Below are 20,625 nucleotides of genomic sequence, written 5' to 3' on the forward strand. Positions count from 1 at the left end.
TCCAGGTTGTTTTCCGGGTAGCGCCCGTTCACAGTGACATCACAGATAGCATGCGCGCCCTGTGTAACATTACAGCTTCCCCTTTCACAGTGTGTGTGTGTGTGTGTGTGTGTGTGTGCGTGGGAGGGGTACGTCTTGGCTGCCCTTTGACATTGGAAGAGTTGCACCATCGCAGTTTCCCCCTGTGCCGGGGCAGGTAGCGCTTCATTTTGGGCGACGTCTCAGCTTCCTGGACCGCAGGCCACCTCGGAGGCCGAACGCGTCCTGACTGGATTTTTCACACGAGGACGAAACATACAAGGTATTCGGGGAGGGAGTTCGCCGTTTGTTTTGTTTTATTCATGACAGTCTTTTAAATAAATAAACATAAATATGAATTTGTGAGTGTACGAGTCACCAAAGAACCGCATAAGCCTTTCTTATTTTTCTAAATATGACCTTTACATACAATGTGATGCTGAACGTGGAAGAAACATGAAGAAGTTATTTCCGGCTGATAATCCATGTGGTTAAACAGTATATTCACGGGATTAGCCCACAAAATATCAACTGGAATCTGAAAATCACACGTTACGCCCGGACAGATGTTGAGATCACATCCATATTATAAATATCTTTGGTTATATTGATATTCCAGTGTCTTGAGGTCTGTTCAGAGACAGCTGCTGCCGAGTGTGTTCACTGTGTTTAGTGTCGGAGATTCAAAGTGTCCGGCATTTTCCTCGGTGTCTCACGGTTTCTTCTTAATCTGCTGAAATGGCCATTTCCATTTGTAATCCTGCGGGAGAGGGAGAAGGTCAGCGATTGGCCGACCCGGCCGGCAAGATCGCCGGGAGAGCTTTTAATCTTAATTCCTCACCTTTAATCCCCAGAATGCGTGGCTGCTTTTAGGCCTGATTGGCTCCAGAGGCTCGGCGCGCTTGGCGGCGTCCTGCGTCTGGCGAAGCCGCCCTCCATGCTGACGGCCGAGGGAAGCCTCAGAGCGAACCTCTGCGGGCGCCGCCCGGGATCTGGTTTCTGAAGTAATGTGGGTCCTGGTCGGGTGAGCGACGGCGCGGTGGCTCAGGCGTTCCAGGCCGGGGACGCTGGCCGGTCTGCCGCCGCACCGGTCCGACGCGGCGCCGGAGATGGCGTCCCTCCAGGCGGGCTTCGGACGGCGTCTGGGTGGCGTGTTCGGGAAGACGCCGGCTCTGTAAATCTGTTCTCCGTCAGATGGCTGGTCCAGCAGCGGCAGAGACCTGCTCTTGGCGTCCAACGGGCCGGGCTCCGAGTACACCGACCCCGAAAGAGGACGCCGCCAGGCTCGCCGCTCTTCAGGTCGGGTCTCCTGAGATCCGTCGTGGTGGAGCGACTCGGAGGGACTCGTGTGCAGGGGTCTCAGCGCCGGCCTGGACGGCTGCTTTCTGAGCTGAGCGTATAAAACCCTGCCTCGCTCGTCCAGGAGGACAGTTTCCCCGTGACCGCCGCTCCTCGCCAGCGGTACTTCCTGCTTTCCAAAACAAATGGAGTGTTTAAAGAGCGCCGCGGGAGACGTGAGCAAACCGCACTGAGCGTTCGCCGTGACTCGGAGTCGCACTCGCCTTCGGTGCGTCGACGCTCCTACGTCTCCTCGGCGCGTCCAATGCGGGCGCCGTCGCGAGGCCAACCCAGATTACGTCGTACACCTCGTCGTTCTGTACCTGAAGAAACATAAGGTACTGTTTAGGATCCAGGATTATTTAGGTCGTCTGCGCTCATCCATCGAAGAGTTCTGCCCGACCTCGGAGCAAGATGTCAGATACTCTCCGAACGGCTCGATGGGACTCGTCTTGTAGTGTTCGATCAGCTGGCAGATGCCGAGGTGTCCTTTGGTATCTCCAGAGACGACCAGCTGCCCCCATTCATTCTGGATGATCACAAAGTGGCGACAGCGTTCTTTGCCTCTGCACAGAAAGGGAGGGACCTTGTTTAGAATTGGCTCTAGCTTGGAAGGAAGGAAGGAAGGAAGGAAGGAAGGAAGGAAGGAAGGAAGGAAGGAAGGAGGGGAGGGAGGGAGGAAGGAAGGAAGGAAGGAAGGAAGGAAGGAAGGAGTCGTCAGACCGCAGAGGCCTATTTATTTACACTGTCTAAGCTTGTCAGCAGCTGCTGTGCGTCCAGCAGTCCAGCAGACGCGGTCAGGATCGTCCAAACTACGTATAAAAATGTACATTTCAATGGCAGCTGACGTCGGGCCGCATGTCAGTCGCGTGTCAGTCGCACGCCGACTCATCCGACCTTCTCATTCGCACCGACGGATGCCGCCGAGTCCTCGTGAACCTGCCGACCGCTTTTGAACGGTTGGAGGAAGAAATCGCAGAAAAGCCACATGGAAACGCAGAATAGGACCTGGTAACCTTCTTGCTGTGAGTCTCCTCCATGTAACGTCCAGGTGTTTACAGGAACGCTCACACACAGAAGTACCTTTACTCACTTATAAGACAGGATGAATCCCACGGCCTTGTCGCTGAGGCGGATGAGGAAGCAGCCCAGGCCTTTCTCTCGCAGGATCTCCTCAGCGGCGCTGCGGGACGAACAATCCGGTTTGAAAACAATGAAAACGTTTTCGCTCCAAGAAAAGGGGGCCTTTTTTATCAGATGTAGCATCTTGTAAGTTGCTTTGTTTAAAAGCGTCTGCCAAATGACTAATGTAATGTAATGTTAAGATTTTAGACATTAGCGCGATACATTACATTACATGAATGAATATCTGGCACGGCACACATATATTTCCTGTCTTCTCCAAAAGTTGAAAAGATCAAACTGCACCTCTTTTGAAAAATGCGCCGCACCCTTGTAAGCGTTCATTTAGTGAAAAAGTGAAACCCTGTTTGCTGAAACAATCCATAGTAATCTCAATGAAATCCTGATTAAACCCTATATTTATATGCATCAATTTAAGTTGCCATTTTAAGGCCCTCAAAATGAGGCCAAATGTCTGGTAGAAGACTTCTGGTGTCTTCAGCGAGTACTCACGCCCTGGAGATGAAGCCGAAGAACCAGCTGGGGAAAACTCCGTTCAGAGCCAGGAGCGACGCCTGGGTCTCTATGAACCATCTCAAGCACATCTCCTTGGGATTCCAGTCCGGGAGCGAGTCGGGCGTCGGCTCCATCTCCACCGGGTCCTGATCCAAACCAACCAGAACCAATAAAATTAGACCCGGTTGGAACCGCAGAAGCGGCAGGATGTTCTCATCTTCACAACCTTTTTATTTTCAATTTGAGTAAAACCACTTCCACTCCGCTGAGTCGACATCTGTGATCTAAGAGTGTATAAAAGTGCCGGCACTGAATTGGTCTCCGACCCTTAAACGTCTCTTCATCATCATCCAAGGAGACTTTCTATCACTTTACGTCTACGACCTTCTCCTCAGGCGGTCCTGCAGGCATCTGAAAACGTTGGCTCACCCTGAAGCCAGTCTTCTGGCCGTCGCTGCCGCAGGAGGACTTGACGAGTCTCTGAAACTTGTTCTTTGACCCAGAAAAGTGGCAGGTCTTCTCAAACCTGGGTTTCGGCGTCTTCTGGGGCGCACGGCGGCTCCCTCCTGTCCCCGGAAAATGAGTCTAATTCAGCGGCAGGCCGACATGTGGAGGCTGAGAGGCCTGTCGTGCACGAGCCGCACAACTTTTACGTCAACGATGGTCGGAGAAACATACCTTTCCTCAAGACCGCCGCTTCGTAGTGCGGGCCTGATGTCATGTCAAATGAGACGAAAACAACTCAAGAGAACACTCCGCTTGTCTTCTGAACCCGCAAGGGTGTTCTCAGAGTGTGTGTGTGGGTGTGTGTGAGACGGCGGCATACACACTTTACAGCCACAGATTTTCCCAGCGCCCTGCGAGGCGTCCTGGCCCCGCCTCGCTCGCCTGAGAGTCACCGGCTGCCGGGCAAAGTCAGCGCAAAGGGAGGTGGAAACTAGTGCGTGTGGTTTGCGTGCACACGGATGCTCGGGTTGTGCACGAGCGTGCCCGTGGCGAGGAGGTGTGTGTGTGTGTGTGTGTGTGGAGTTGTGTCGCATCACCGCACCCCACCAACGTAATGGCACGTTTTCCCCCGTCACAGCTGGGTGTATTATCATCATGGCTGGGTGTGTTATCATCATGGCTGGGTGTGTTATCATCATGGCTGGGTATATTATCATCATGGCTGACCCAAACAAACACACACTCAGGATAGAACCGGGTTAAAGCTGCGATCGGCGCATCTGAGAAGAAAAACCCATCGGTTTTGGAAAAACATGATCGTCACATTCCCGTGCTTACTGGCGTGCACGCATACGACTAAGTTCCACGCAGGATTTTGACATCACCGCCGCACTTCTAAAGGTGGTGGGACATGATGCGCTTCCTCTGAGGTGGGCAGAGGTTTTAGGTCGAATCTAATCACCGGCATCATCTCATGATGGATGACGGTTGGTACACGGCGCATAATTGACGCGTGTGGAGGGTTTTGTTTCATTTGGATGAAGCTGAAGGAACAAAATGAGGGGGGATCGGCAGATTGTATCTCTGCGCTGCACCTCTGCATGGAGGATGTGGGTTTTCAAAGGTCACGAGAAGGTTTTCGCAATGTTTTCGATGCAGCGAACCAGACGAGAAAACCACAACAAAGCATCTGCACGACAAACCCAGCGTTTAAAATATACCGTTGTGAAGCGACGACTTCGGAAAACAAGGGTGTCGAACTCATTTTCGCCGAGAGGCCGTGGAATAAATGTAAGTACATGTAACCAAATGTAATGTCAAATAGATGGAACGACTCCCTCATGGCAAATAAACAAGTTATGACTCATGCAAATCCATAATCTTACATTATGCATTTGCTTAAATCAGGGGTCGGCAACCCTTATCTCCCAAAAACACCTGCCTCTGTGCTTCATGTCATTATACACTGTCCTAATAAACCGATAAATGAAATGAAAAGAAACGGTCACTGACAGGAAAGGATGCCAAATAGATGAAATTGAAGTTGAATTTACCTCCCAGAAGGCTCAACATGAAAGTCTTCATTTTTTTATAATATCTTAAATAAGAGAACATCTCAAAATATAATTTTTAATTGTAATTTGAAAAAGACAGATTTATTCCAGCCGTGATTGGACGAGGGTCAGGGCTCGACCACGGCGCCGCGTGGGGACGCACGAGCATTCGACCGCTCATTCACACGTCGTGACAATTCATTGTGTCCTCCATGTTTTGGACCCGAGATGCCGGAGGGGAAAAGCCATGCAGACACGGGGAAAACTTTGACCCTCCCGACAGAAAGGCCCCCTGGTGGAAACCGAACAAAAACCCAGGACCTCAGACTGGAGTCATAGCGTTTCACTTCATTACATTTCTTACAATCCAGTCATTTAGCGGACGCTTCTATCCAAAGCCACTTACAAATATTGCAATTCAATGACCGAAAGATCCAAAGTACCGGTAGTTGTTATTCAGAAGTCACCACTCTACCAAATGGCCATCTCAAGACCACATACAGACATACATTTATTTTTTTTATTTTTATTTTTAGGGGGGGTGTAAGTGCGATGAACGGGCTTCCTTGGAAGGTGAAATGTAATTTGATAAACGAGCAAATCGAGTTGCGAGCTCGCAAGTCAAGGTGTTACACGGTATCTGCGTATCAGCGGGTGTCCGTCCGGTGAAACAGCGGCTCCCGGCGGCCGCCGCGCCTCCTGTCAGGCGCTTGCGCGGCGGCAGGAAGCGACTACAACTCCCGTGATCCCCCGGCGCGCAGCGGCCAGTCATGCGGGTGGAGGCGGGAGTGGGCATCCGCCGCGCTTCACGTCGACGGAGAGGAGGAAGAAGAAGAAGAAGAGGAGGAGAAGGAGGAAGAGGAGGAGGAGGAGAGTCCGAGGGAAGATGCACGACGACGAGGACGGCGGCGGCGAGACGGGCCCCTGCGCGGCCCCGCGGACGGTGTTCCCCCGGGCGGGGGACGCGGGGGACCCGGGGGACGCCGCGGACGGCCCCCGGGAGCAGGCCTCCAAGCTGTGCGGGTACTTGAACAAGCTGTCCGGCAAGGGGCCCCTGCGGGGGTACAAGCCCCGCTGGTTCGTGTACGACCCCCGGAAGTGCTATCTGTACTACTTCAAGACGCCCGCGGACGCGCTGCCGCTCGGGCACGTCGAGATCGGCGACGCGTGTTTCAGCTACGACGTGGAGGGAGAGGAGGGACACTTCGAGATCCGCACGGCCGGGAAGGAGTTCCTGCTGAAGGTGAACACAAAACACACCGCTTTCGCTTTGTCGTCGTAGAAAGGCGCTGCTTTTGCCCGCGCCCGTTCCCGCTCCTGACGCACACTTTTACCGAAAACCCAAGCGTGTCGGGCGGCGTCATGTGACCCGCCGGTCTTCTCATTGTGTTCCCCCTCGTCACGTGATGTTGACCTTTAACCCCTGAAAGTGGCCTTCTGGCTCCAGGGCGAGAAGGTCCCGGGTTCGACCCCGCGGGTCTTTCCGCGCCGGGTCTCCATGTTGTCCCGGCGCCCGGTCGGGTTCCTCCAACAGGCCCGAAGCGTGCGGCGGGACGCCTAAAATCACCCGGACGTGCAGACGAGAGTGTGAATGTTGGTGCACCCCTGGGGTACGTGCCAACCAGAGGGTGAACGGGTCAGGTGTTCTGTATGAGTGGCCCCGTGATGGAGCGGCCCCGGGCGCCCCGGCCTCTCGCCCAATGACAGCAGGGACAGCCCGCGACCCGGGCGGCGCCGAGGCAGTAGATGATGAATGATCGGAGGAATTAATAACCGGGCCGGCGCGCGGCTTCAGGCGGGAACCGAGACCGAAACCCCGGCTCCTTCACGTGACCGACGGGCGCTTCGGAGCCGTCTCAGAACGCCGCGCCGGAGACTCTGCTGATCCGGCTCTACCTCCCGGACCCGATCGTAACAGGGCGCGTTCCTCTCGGTCTTGTTTGTCCTCCAGGCGCCCAACAAGCAGATCATGCACTGCTGGCTGCAGCAGCTGCAGCAGAAACGCTGGGAGTTCAGCAACACCCGCGGCTCCGGGCAGAGAGACAGCTGGAGCTCCCCCACGCTGGCCTTCCCCCTCACCGGCCTCGTGGGCAAAGACAATGGTAGGCACACACACACACACACACACACACACACACACACACACACACACACACACACACACTCACAAATGATGAAAAATTAGATTTGCCTGGACATAACTCTCCAATTTACTCCTCGTGCCGTTTGCTCATCGGGCAAAATTCCTCAGATGTTCCTTTTTGGATATAAATTTAGCAGCGGATGAAAAACACATTCGGCGCTGCAAAATAAATGTTCAGGTAGAATATTTGAAGGTAAAAAAGAGGTTTGAAGCGCCGGCTTCCACGACTGATTATGTTCTAGTTCCGCTTTTCGGCCTCTCCTGTGCTTCACTCTGGGTTGTCAAGAAAAAAAAAGGCCAAAAAGTTCTGTTGATGTTTCTTAGAAAATGCAAAATAAATAGTGTTAGGACTGATCAAACCAAATCAATACTTATCAAACTGAATATCTGTCAACGCCTTACTTCAACACACATATATGTGTGTGTGTGTGTGTGTGTGTGTGTGTGTGTGTGTGTGTGTGTGTTCAAACACAGTTGCGAGGACACATTTTTCAGCCTTGTCTTGCCTTTTATAGTTGTGTTTCTAAACATTGAGCATTGGGTTTCTCCAACTCTCACACACACACCCGCACACACACACACACACACACACACTCAAACACTCCCCCACGCACGCACACACACTCAGATAAGGCAGAACAGTTTGCGTGTGCAGTGTAAACACTGGTGTGTAACACTTTGGTATCTAATAGGCTTGTATTAATGCAACGCTGCACACAAGCCATGTTTAGCAGGTTGTCAGATGCAGGTTCCTGCAGGTTCCTGCAGGTTCCTACTGGCTCCTGTGGGTTCCTACGAGTTCCTGCATGTTCCTCCAGGTCTCTGCATGATCACGGGTTCCTGAAGGTTCCTACAGTTCCTGCAAGTTCCTGCGTGTTCCTACAGGTTCCTACAGGTTCCTGAATGTTGCTATGGGTTCCTGCAGGCTTCTCCAGGTTCCTGCATGGAAAGGACCTGGCGAGGCAGGCAGGATGACCTGGACCACTGATTTAAAGAGCAGCCGCTGCATGTGTTTGTGTCAGGGAGAGAAAAAACAAGGAATTCTGTCTGCTTTTAAGGTTTGAGCCTGCAGAGCTTCCTGTCTGGGCTTCCAGAATAAAAGCACCTGTTAATGATATGGAGGAGAAAAACCCTGTGCTTCTTAATGAAGGCACAAGCAAAGTCCTCCAGTGCTGGGGAGCTTCAGTCAGTCGCCTCTTTTCCCGCTGGAAACAAACAGATAATGAAACCGAGGCGCTGTGAGATTTACCATGATGTGTTTGATCCGTCATCTTCAGTCTTTACGACCAGCATGTGATCGTCACAGCAGATACACAGGAGGGATTTTTCCCTCTTCAGCCCCCCGTCATAGGTTGTATGTTTAGGGAAATCATAGGTTGTATGTTAAGGGAAATCATAGGTTGTATGTTAAGGGAAATGAATTCAAGTTATTAAGCTCTCGTCACACGTCTCCCAATCTGGATCAGATTGAAAAATGGAAGAGTGGGTCGTCCAGCCGGGGATTCTCCTCCGCCAGCACCGAGGCTTCGTTCTTCCCCGTCGGCCCTGCTTTCATTTCCTGGGTGATCCTGTAGTTTTCAGGGTCTCGCAGACGTGACCTTTGACCTTGTGAAACGGACGTATGGATGCATGAGATCTGTTGGTCTGTTGTTCTGCCAGCGGCCTTCAAATCCCCTGTGGGGAGGCGGCAGGTATTCATAGATAGCATGCGCTTTGTGCGTTTGGTTTTTCAATTTCAGAGTTCTAACATTTCTTTTTTTACTTCAGCCCTTAACCAATCACAACTCAGCTCTTCAAAAATATCTGCAAAACTTCTGTAGAAAAGAGAAGGAAGTTTTGACTCGCTCTTAAGCGCCATGCAAGTCCTTTTACTCACAATTGCCTAATGATGTGTACCAGTTGCTAAACGTGAGCCCTGAGCTGGCGTTGGTTGCCGGGGGCAACAGTGGGCGGGGTCGGGGGGAAACACATCGCCAACCCCGCGGCGCTTCGCGGTGAAGTAAAGTTCCCGAGCCAGAATTTAAAGCGAGCGTTAGTGTGTGGATGCAGGGGTGCCATTTGATCGGATTGTTTGACTTTTCAGACGCCTTCATCTTTGAGAAGCCGAGCGACAGCATGGAGAAGGTCCGCAGCGATTTCGCCATGGAGACGGAGGCGGAGTGCGGCGGGATGGCGGCGGCGGCGGCGGGGCTGCACACCATCAGGTCGCCCTCAGCCGGTCCTGCAAACATCAACTTCTCTCTGAAAAACTTAGGGACGGAGCTCAGGTAAGAATCGGAGGCAGGGAAACCCAAGTTACCCGGAGTTTAAAAGAGACGCCAAATCTGTTTTTTACTTCCTGCCCTGCGGGTAAAACTAGTTTCCCCAGTTTTGCCCCAAAGGCGCCTCAGTGAGAACAGACCCCGGCCTCCCGGCTCTCGCCGTGTCGTCGACTGAAACGGAGGAAGTTCCCGCGGCAGCGCTGGTGTTGAGCAGCTGCCGGCGGTTCCTCTTTCACGCCTCGCCACGCAGTTTATAGCTCGAAAACGAAAAAAAACGTGGGCTGGAAAGGAAATGAATGAGATACAGCGACTCACAGCGCACCTGTGAGGTGCAGCATATAAGGGAAATGATTTTCTTTTTAACTGTTGGATTCGGTTCCGTCCCGACGAGGGATTCTGTCATCTTTCATTTCAGCTGCTTCCAGACAGAAATGTTCAAAGAAGTTTCCAGCTCGGTTTTCGTTCTAGAAACGAGTCACCCGACCGCGGCAAAGCCTTTTAGCTGAGCGTTTCCGCAGGCGGTGAGGGACGGCGGTAGGGTCCGGCGGGAGGCAGGCTTCAGCGGCTGAAGTTAGCTAACATCGGTAGACGTTCCTCTGCGAGCCCCTGAAGAACCTCCGGAGGCGCAGCAGGCCAGAAGAACTCGGGCCTTTTCGCGGCTCCGTTTCTCGCCGCTTCTGTCCAGAGAAAACATCTGACCGATGACCACCAAAGGTTTTAAAACTAGCGCTCTGCGAGAAGTGTCTGCTAATACGTGTGGCTAATCAGCTCCACCAACCACCAAGTAGCTATGAGTTCCCATGGAACCGTGAGGAGATCCTGCCTCGAAGGGGGAACAAGACGGGTTCAGGAACTGAAGCCCTCGTTCCTTAAAATGTTTAAGGAACCGTAAATCGTTGGGCGTCTGACCTCAAACGACCAGGCGACCCGGCCGAGCTCGGACAAGGAACCCCAGAACCCTGCTGCTAGCTAGCCCCGCTCATTTAGGCCAAAATGTTGCTGATCCTCCGCGAGCCCGGGAAACATCTCTGAGTTATAGATGGACAGAAGAGCTCGGACCTCGTCGTCCGTCCATTTCTCACCAGATATGTTCATTTTCTGGGAGAAGATAGCTGACCGGTGACCATCACTTCCAGACGATTGAGCGCTCCGGCTACGAGCCGCACCCAAAGGGATTTACATAAAGAGGCCGCTGCGTTTCTTTTTTTAACAGTATATTTTTTTGAATTTTTAAGTTAACAACACAAATTAAGGACTAAAGAAAAGAAAAAAATAAATTCTAAACAGGACCAAACAAATGGACATATTTAAAGTATTAAAGGAAATACACTGCTAAACAACCATATTTTCCAAACTATTGCGCGCACCTGAATAGAAGCTGCATCGGCTAAAAATAACCAAATAAATGTATGTGCACATATAAATGCTGCACTCGTCTAGAAGCCGCAGGTGTGCACGTTGTAACGTGACAGATTCCCCTCCGCCAGCTGATGTCTATCTGGGTCTTCCTGCCGCCCACTTATGTCGTGTTCTGCAGAAATTCCTCAGAATTTCACGCTCATTTCACGGGTCCCATGTGACCAGGATAAATGTTTTAGGCGCGCGGAGCTCCTTAGAACAGAAAAATACATAAATTAAGATAAACTGCATTGATCCCCATTGGGGAAATTCTTTTGTCACAGCAGCGTGAAAGTTATTAGTGTGAATAAATGTAAACAGAGAGAATTAGAAGACAATTACAAAATGGCAAAAGAAAAAATAAACAGATAGACGGCAGAGAAAACAACAGCAGCAACATCGAGGATAAGAAAGGACAACACAACAATGGGGGGAATAAAAGTAGCCGCATCGTTGTTTAAGCCTCAAAGCGTAGCGGCTTCTAGTCTGGGAATCACGATGTATAACTTTTTAGAAGTTTCTTCTCGTGGTTGTGGCCTCGAGTTCCGGCGGAACCGTAAAAAGTTCTGCCTCGGAGCTCAGAGCTTCCGGGTGACTCAGGGTTCCTCTGCTGCTGCATTTGAGTCTCCGGTGAATTACCAGACCGGTTTGCACCCGTGGGAGGAAGACGGAACCCGACGGAGAACCGGGGGAGAAGGTTTAGAGAAGGCGCTCTTTCTGATGCAGCTCCCTCTGACTCATCCAGGAACTCCATGTCGTACCTCCGGCCCGGGCGAGGAGGCGAGAACAGACGCAGCGTGTTCTACACGGGCGGCAGCCTGGAGGAGTGGGAGCTGGTGGAGGCTCCGCCCAAGGACTTCGCCGAGCAGAAACCTCAGCCGGACACACACAGGCGTACGTTTGCTCGCCGCCGCCAAACCTCCGCTTCGGGCGTCGGAGCCGCGGTGGCTCAAAAGCGTTGTTTCTTCAGATTCTTTGGGATCGGCGTTGGAGTTTGTGCGCAGCGGCTCCCGGCCCCGGCGGCCCCTGCTGCGCGACATGATGGGCTCCGGGAGGTTCGGCCGCCTCGGCGAGACGCGCGGCGGCGAGAGCTCTTCGCCGGAGATGAACGGCGCCAAGCCTCCGGAGACCGGGCTCCGCCTGCAGGCCCAGCAGGAGGAGCTGAGCCGCCTGCAGCAGGAGCAGAACAAGCTGCGGGAGGAGCTGGCCGCCCAGAAGGTGAGCGGGCCAGGTGGCCGGCCAGAAGGTGAGCCGGCCGGCCGGCCGGCGGGTCGCCGCGGCTCGGCTCGGAAACGCCGCATTTCGGCCGGCTGTGATTCACACGGCGGCGCCGGACGACAGCAGACCGTTAGTCACGGTCTGGCGGGGAAGTTGCAGCCGTCACGGACGCACCGACATCCTTTATTTAAGATAGGATTGACTTTATTATTTTTGTCACAGCGGCGTAACGGTTTCAGGATCAATAAACGTGGGTATAAATATAAACAGACAATTAAAAGATAACAAAAGACATCCACAAATAGACAGCAGAGAGAACAAGCATAAGAATAGACAACAGAAGGAAAAGAATAAATATATATAAGTGTAAAATATTTATTATTCTTAGGAGAGCGCAGTTAAAAGGATTACCTTTTCCACGTCACACGGTTCAATTTTGCTTTATGATGCGAGGCGAGATCTGAGTTTCAAACGATTCTGTTTTTTTTTTAAATGACCAACATTTCTGGACATAAAAGCTGCTCTTTTTTTCCACACACTTTGAAAACTGCTGCGTAAGCAATGATACGGCTCAATTATGGATTTTCGGGGGCGAACCAGCTTCATGCCGCTAAAACACATTATTATTCATCTTCTCCAGTCATGTTACAGGCACCGTTCTGAAAAAAGCACTTCCAGGTATTCGTGGATGTATTTAATTAAAAGTAAAAAAAATGTTTGTGTGTAAATCTCATATATACATATATATATATATATATATATATATATATATGCATGCGCAACCCGTGTTGAGACAAGGTACTCTATTCATAATACTAAATACTAAAATATAATAATAATTCAGTAATACCTTGACTTAGAAGTTGAATTTGTTAGATGACCAAGCTTTTTTCTCATTCTGCTCATTCATCACAATTTAATTTCCCCTTTGCATTGAGTTGAGATGCTGTTTCAACATATACTGGGACGACGTCAGGAAAAGCGGTAGAGTTGGTTGCCAGGTCGTAGAGAAGGACGGTGGATATGCTGTGTGTCCAGGGGAGCTGGTGAAGAGGTAACAAGGCTGGAAGCTCAGGAGAAGGTTTGAGGGAGTGTTGTGTGGTTTCCAGGGAGGAGTCTAAAGAAGCTTCTGGTATTCGGGAGAGCTTCCAGATGATTGGACAACTGCAGATAATGTGATCAGGGAGACGGGGAGGACAGAACTTGGTGTGTCGCCCGGAAAGAGAGTAGATAAGGAGACCTGCTGGTGGAATGAGAAGGTGCAGGAGTGATTTGTGGAACACAATGGAGCAGAGATTAGCAAAGGTGAAGCGAGGAGGCCAATGAAGAGCATGAAGACTGGAAAGGCAGTTGGTCCGATGACATACCTGTGGAGGTGTGGAAGTGTCTCGGAGAGGCAGCCGTAGAGTTTCTGACTAGATTATTCAACAGGATCTTAGAATAAGAAGATGCCTGAAGAATGGAGAAGAAGTGTGATGGTGCCCCTTTTTCAAGAACAAGGGTGATGTACAGAATTGCGGCAACTCTAGAGGGATAAAGTTGATGAGCCATAGGATGTCGTAAAGGGAAAGAGTAGTGGAAACTAGACAGAGAGCAGAAGTCAGCATTTGTGAACAGCAGTATGGCTTCATGCCTAGGAAGAGTACTACAGATGCAGTATTTGCGTCTGTAGTACTTGCTTTGAGAATGCTGGTAGAGAAGGTCAGAGAAGGTCAGAGGGAGCTGCATTGTATCTTCGTAGATCTAGTAAAGAATAGGATAGTGTACCAGGAGATGAACTCGGGTATTGTATGAGGACGTGTGGAGTGGTGGAGAAGTCTGTTAGACTGGTGCAGGACTTGTATGCTCGCTGCGAGCCAGTGTTGAGCTGTGCTGGAGCTATGACAGAGAAGTTCAAAGTGCATGTGGGACTACCTTTTCAGGCTCTGTCGCTTAACTTACTGGCTACACACTTAATGCTACCATGTGTTGCTAAAGGTAACTTGCACACTTTGCTACACTTAATGGCTGAACTCCATTTCGCAACGGAGTGAATATCGTTCTTCTTTTTAACGGATCAAACTGTTCCCGCGGTCTGCGGCACCAGATCCCCGTATACATCTCCTGCCTTCTTACAGATGATGCTCTCCGTCACCGTATCTCACCGATAGCAACTTCTCCATCTCTTGATGGACAAAACTCATACCTCACTCATATTTTCCATGATTTTCTCAAGGCTGCCCTAGTGCCGGCCCCAATGTCGGACTGTTTTTATACACCTCCTCACGGACAGCTGTGGCCACGTCGGTGTTAAACGCTCATCCCGCTTGTCTTAACTCAGATCTCGGCTTGTATCAACAAAGCAAAAAAATCCACAGTGTCGCGGCTCATATTTTGGAAAACTGTCGATGTACTCGCAAATCCAGGTTCCGCTGTAATACTCGTAATCTTCTCTGGTCAACCAGGAGCTGGTGCGGCTTCTCCAGCAGACCCTGAGGACCACCCAGAGCGAGTGGCCGGCGGTTCACCGTCCGGCCGTTCCTTCGGATCCCTCGGCCGAGCCGGATCGGACCCCGGACTCGGCGGCGGCCCAGGAGCAGGAGCCCCAGCTGGACGCCCTGCTCCGGGAACGGGACGGCCAGATCGAGGGGCTGTGCGGCCACATGGAGCGCCTGGCTCTGGAGAAGGAGAGCCTCCAGCAGGAGCTCAAGGGCCTGAAGGTGAAGGTGGGGGAGATCAACGACCAGTTGAGCATGCTGATGGAGACCATCCAGGCCAAAGACGAGGTCATCATTAAGCTGTCGCAGCAGACCTCCGAGCAGAGCGCCGGTCCCGGCGACGCCGCTTCAGCTCCGCTGTCCAGCAAAGAGCAGCAGGAGCTGGACATCCTCAAGGTACGGGCCGGGGCCAAACCTGGACGATCATGTCCGCGGTCCACCGCGGGTCCGTTGGACCGGCGGACCTGCTCTGACGTCTCTCCCGCTTCCAGGACAGTCTGCAAGGCTACAAATCCCAAAACAAGTTCCTGAACAAGGAAATCCTGGAGCTGACCGTTTTGCGCAGAAACGCAGAGACTCGGGAGAAGACTCTGGAAGCCAAGGTAGGTCTCGGGTAGTCCGGGTGGAAGGAGCGCCACCTCGGCCCTTCGGTTCTCCGGACCACTAAGCTTTTCCCCCGCAGTACACCTCCCTGGAGGCCAAGCTGTGCCAGGTGGAGAGCAAGTACCTCGTCCTGCTGCAGGAGGTGAAGACGCCGGTGTGCTCCTCCTCGGACCAGAGCGCCGCCCGGGAGGTCATCTCCAGGCTCCTGGAGGACGCGCTGCAGGCGGAGAGCCCCGACCCGCCGGAGCACCCCGTCTTCAAACCCAACACCGTCAGGTACGGCAATTTCAAAGTAGGGTGAACTCGTGCATCTGCTCAGAGGCCTTTCGTTTCCACGTTTTGGAAACAGAACGCCGCCATATTTAGAAATCAGATGACACCAATAGAACCAAAACACAAAGGGAAGTGTGAAGTTAAATGAGGCCCGTCTCTTTGTTTCAAGTCAGCAAAAATAGCTCAGACCTCTTACTGTTCCCAAATCTTGGATGCGTGCCGACCGCAGGGGTGCACCGGTGACCCGGGAGTGGTGGCGGCACGGCGGCTCGGCTAACGCCAAACAAACCATCCAAAGTCCAGGGAACACTTTGTACGGGACACGACCAAGACCTGTTTATTTAACCCCCGTGTCCGACGACTCTCCATCGGTTCGTCCATGCCAAGCCTGCGTGCAGGCGCTCAATTTACTTCTGTGACAGAAGCTTGTTTGGGAAAAAAAAATCATAAATTTGCCGCATATTTAAGTAGGGTGTGAAAAAAGTAGCAGCTTATTGTCTGGAAAATACGGTATCGTGGAGAGACTTTGGTATTTTTGGGTACATGTCGTATCCGCCCGGTCGACTGGTCCTTCCTCTAGTCCAGGGTTCGGCAACCTTTAACACCCAAAGAGCCATTTGGACCCGGTTTCCTCAGAAAAGAAAACACTGGGAGCCGCAATTACTTTTTGACGTCTAAAATAAAGGCACCACTGTATATATTGCTTTTTATTACCTTTACACTTTGTATAAACAAGTGTGTTGTGTGTTGCTTCTGAAATTCACAAAGTATTACAGAGAAAATTACATTTTATTTATGTAATGAAGTCATTTTGAGCTTTGGGCTTTCAGAGCGTGTAGCGGAGCCTTGACCTGAATTTTAAAAATAAATCGGGGAAAAAACACCAGTAAACAATAAAAAATAAATATTTGCTAAATATCTTCATAAATATTTATTTTACCAGGTTTATGGGACTTCTGCTCCTGAACTTCTGCGCACAGCATCTGCACATCGGGACTTTACCGGCTGGCGGGTATACCGGCTTATCTTGAGCGGCGAAAAATAATAAATATAATTTTATTTAATATTTCAAGATCACAATAATTTTCCAACTTAGAACTAAAAGTTAAAAAAAGGAATGAACACAAATTAAATACACTTCAATTAAATATTTATCATTTATTTTAAGCCACTCGGAGCCGCGGTGGAAAGATGGAAGAGCCGCGGGTTGCCGACCTCTGGACTAGTCAATGACAAGTTGATGGCCAAGTGCTGGCCATCAACTTGGCCATCAACTTCCGAGGTGTTTCCTCGGAAGTTCCATCACGCGATTTCACCTTTGGCTTCTTTTTCCTCCGCCCCGCCCAGCGAGTACGACGTGTTCGGCTTCAAGACGGTGCCGGAGGAGGAGGAGGAGGAGGAGAAGCTGGTGGCCAAGGTGAGGGCCCTGGAGCTGAAGTCCCTGTCCATGACGGACCAGGAGGTGTCCGTGGGGGTGAAGTGGGAGAACTACCTGACGAGCACCATGAACAGGGACTTGGTTCGCTCGCCGGAGCTGAAGGCGCTGATCCGCTGCGGCGTCCCCCACGAGCACCGCTCCCAGCTGTGGCGCTGGTGCGTCTCCACCCACGTCAAGAAGTTCCGCGACAACCTGGCGCCCGACTATTACGAGACCCTGCTGAACGTGGCCCGGGGGAAGCCCAACCCGGCCTCCAAGCAGATCGAGCTGGACCTGCTGCGCACGTTGCCCAACAACAAGCACTACTCGTCCCCCGGCGCCGGCGGCATCCAGAAGCTCAGGAACGTCCTGATGGCCTTCTCCTGGAGGAACCCGGATATCGGATACTGCCAAGGACTCAACCGGTGCGGCGGCCCTTCCACCCGGGTTTCTCTCTTCCCAGACCGGCCGCTAATTCCTCGCATTCCTTGTTTTGCAGGCTAGCAGCCATCGCGCTGCTCTACCTGGAACAGGAGGACGCCTTTTGGACTCTCATCGCCATCGTGGAGGTGTTCATGCCCAGGGACTACTACACCAAGACGCTCCTCGGCTCGCAGGTAACCGGCCGATCCGGGACCGTCCGATCACGCGCAAAAAGCGGCGTCCGAATTTCCCCGCGCCTTTCCTGTGCAGGTGGACCAGCGCGTCTTCAGGGACCTGATGAGCGAGAAGCTGCCGCGGCTGCACGCCCACTTCGAGCTGCACAAGGTGGACTTCTCCCTCATCACCTTCAACTGGTTCCTGGTGGTGTTCGTGGACAGCGTGGTGAGCGACATCCTCTTCAAGATCTGGGACGCCTTCCTGTACGAAGGCCCGAAGGTAAGAGACCCGTTCTTCTCCCGGGTTCCTCCCCAAGTCCACGACCAGCCATCGGGCCCATGGAAGGCTGGAAGGCTGGAAGGCCGCTGGATTTGTGAAGCTCCCTGGAGATCATTTCATTTTCCTCCGCAGATCATATTCCGCTGCGCCCTCGCTCTCTTCAAGTACAAAGAGGAGGAGTTCCTGAAGTTGCAGGACTCCACCGCCATCTTCAAGTACCTGAGATACTTCACGCGCACCATCCTGGATTCAAGGTGAAGGCTTGGCTTTATTTTTTGTCTTCGTCTAAAACTGCGGAACCGGTCGGTCGATACGAACCTGCTCCCGCCGTCTTCCAGTAGTAATTCAAGGTAGATGCGGTGGAACCTCTGGAGTGCATCCACTGCAGATTCTCCTGATAGTAATGGAGAAACAGGAGCGTGTTGTGGACGCGTCCACGCAGAGATGAAGATCCGGAGACGGAGAGCATCATCTGTGAGAAGGCCGGAGACGTTCACGGGGATTTCATGCGGCTGCCGGACGGAAACGGCTGTGGACGGTTTGCTCAGTTTAAAAAGAGGAGCGGCTTCATTCTGTCCGTAAAAGTTTGTTGGTAAACTGAAGCAAAATGTGCGCGTTACATTTAGCGAGGCTTCGTGGCATCAAGTGTGTATCCAGGAAGTTGAGTTAAACAAAAGAGCGCCAGATGGAAAAATCCCCTCGACCTCCTCCGCCATCTTTGTCCGATCTTCCAGGCAAATACACTCCATAAAACCAGTTCATGTCTTTAGGTTATTTTTTTATTGTTTTTTATACGTTAATCGTCCTTTTCAAAGTACATTTTTCTTATTTGAAAAACACGCAAAAAAGGGGACGCTGGAACGGGTTAATAGCGTCTCAATTCATTTCAATGGAGGAATGTTATTTTACATCGAGTTAGGAGCTCGTTCACGCAACTAGTTACGGTTTTAATTGGTTTAACCCGTTTTATTCACGATTCCATCCACCAAGTCCTCGACAGGTAAAGATCCATTCGTCACCTATTGTGGATATCCTGCGCTCTGGACGATTCGGGGTCTCCAATGAACCTCCTGCATCAGTGTTTGGTCTGTAGGAGGAACCTGGAGAACATGGAGACTCCACGCAGGAAGCTCCTCTGCCGGCATCCAATCAGGGACCTTCTTGCCGTGAAGTGAAACCACGGGCCGGTCGGGTCCCGCTCGCCGCTGCCGGTTCGCTCACCGGTTTCTTGTTCCCTTGCAGGAAGCTGATGAACATCGCCTTCGTGGACATGAACCCGTTCCCCATGAGGCAGATCCAAAACCGGCGCTCCTTCCACCTGGAGAAGGTCCGCCTGGAGCTGACGGAGCTGGAGGCCATCAGGCAGACCTTCCTGCGGGAGAGGGAGACGTCTCAGGACGGACGCGCCTTCGTCAGCGACGACGAGGAGGATAATTGAACCGGTCGACGAGGCGGCCGGACCTCCTGCGGGGTCGGCCTTCGCCTCGGAGCCACGACAAATCGACTTTGCACACATTCTGGCCGGAGCTGCATTTCGAGGAGCGACAGCAGGCGGTCGGAAGGGCTTCCTATCAGTATTCCTGCCTTCTTCTTTTTAATACGCTCCTTCCGTACGCTTTCTTTGTCCATGTGACGGAAAGCACGCACTTCCGCCGCTCGCAGTCCAAATCAGTGTTTTGTTTTTTAAATTTTGATCTGTCTTTTTTTTACAACGGTTTTATGCCTTTTTGAAGGAACAGTTAAGCGATTTGATTTTTTTTTTTATCATCTTATTTTAATCCCCCCCAGGTCCGGCGTCTGCAAACAATCAGACCAGGGCCGTCCTCGCCCATAATTGCACATTGTTGTACTTTCGAGCAGACGAGGCGCATCGGTCAGCAGGTGTTTTGACAAAACTGTCATCAAATGTTTACAGTTTCATCCCTCTTTCTGGTCCATCGGGTTCAGCTTCTTTTATATAAAACTTACTCTATGTTTCATCTGAAAATCAAATGCTGGGCTGGTCGATCGGAGCTTCCCGGCTCCCCGGTGCACCGACGCCCCCGGCCTCGGGGGGGCGGCGTTGCGTTTGTGTGCCCGGCGCTCAGGACCGACAGGGCCGTCGCTGATCTTCTGACCAAACTTCCCGGCAGCGACTGTCTGGGATTATCTGAAGAGTTCTAATCTATGAGTGAGACCAAAGGAAGAAGAATCTCTTTCAGGGAAGTGAAATAAGATGAACTGGCTCGTCCTGCTCAGCAGGCTGTCACTGACCGGGGCGACACGCAAGTCCTATTAATCACCACCTGGAAGAGAAAGATAATCAATATGCAACGTTGCCGTTGGCAACTGACATCCAAAAGGGGATTTAATATCCTTTACCCACCCCCCCCCCCCCCACACACACACACACCTTACCATATTTACTGCTCTTATTTCAATCATTAAAAGTTTACAATTTTGTTTTCAAAAATGATCATTTCATGTTTTGTTTTTTTTACATATTTTAGCAACTGAACTTCGGGACACGTCACATTTTTTTATTAATTGTTAGTGAGGAAATTTATAAATGGGGACAAAATTGCCAATGAAATGAGAGCTGGCCTCTCAAGGGATATTTTTTTTCTACCTTCCCCCTCTTTGCCTTTCAGTCAGTTCATTCCACATTGAATAAGCTACCTTGACACACATTATTTTTTTTGTTATTTTGCTTCTCCCAGCAGTGTATTGCACAAGTATACCACCAAGCCTTCCGAACATTGTATGCACTTCTCTCTCCGATAGGTAAAATCTGTCTATTGATTTCTTTGTTGTCAATCAGCATTATGTATGAAAAAAATGGTAAAAGGTACATTAATTGTTTTTTTTGTAATACTTGTTTAAAAAAAGTCAAATAAAGATATAAATGGATGAATGTGTCCAGCAGGTGTGTCTGGGTTAGTAGTTCTGCCATCTTCCCCCTAGAGGGCGCCGCCCCGGGACG

At 51.4% G+C, this 20,625-nt stretch overlaps 1 protein-coding gene and 1 pseudogene across 2 annotated transcripts; one reads left to right on the top strand and one right to left on the bottom strand.

Annotated features, from left to right (window-relative positions):
- Window positions 1-325: 325 nt before the first annotated feature.
- LOC147225425 (uncharacterized) lies at window positions 326-3,811 on the bottom strand (annotated as a pseudogene). Its single transcript, XR_015107367.1, has 6 exons — window positions 3,424-3,811; window positions 2,992-3,140; window positions 2,450-2,539; window positions 1,760-1,922; window positions 860-1,679; window positions 326-778 (listed from the first exon to the last, which is right to left on the bottom strand). The product of XR_015107367.1 is annotated as an uncharacterized LOC147225425 (transcript).
- Window positions 3,812-5,774: 1,963 nt separating this feature from the next.
- Window positions 5,775-20,552, top strand: tbc1d2b (TBC1 domain family, member 2B). Its single transcript, XM_086163515.1, has 13 exons — window positions 5,775-6,237; window positions 6,946-7,096; window positions 9,221-9,404; window positions 11,542-11,690; window positions 11,767-12,014; window positions 14,459-14,887; window positions 14,983-15,093; window positions 15,174-15,370; window positions 16,715-17,209; window positions 17,284-17,401; window positions 17,478-17,663; window positions 17,796-17,917; window positions 18,906-20,552. The coding sequence occupies exons 1-13, from the start codon at window positions 5,881-5,883 to the stop codon at window positions 19,099-19,101; spliced, it is 2,943 nt and encodes a 980-aa protein (XP_086019641.1). The 5' UTR covers window positions 5,775-5,880; the 3' UTR covers window positions 19,102-20,552.
- Window positions 20,553-20,625: the final 73 nt, after the last annotated feature.

This window comes from Fistularia commersonii, chromosome 17 (assembly GCF_037954325.1).
Source record: "Fistularia commersonii isolate RoL2024-O1a breed Wild chromosome 17, RoL_Fcom_v1.0, whole genome shotgun sequence".
NCBI lineage: Eukaryota > Metazoa > Chordata > Actinopteri > Syngnathiformes > Fistulariidae > Fistularia > Fistularia commersonii.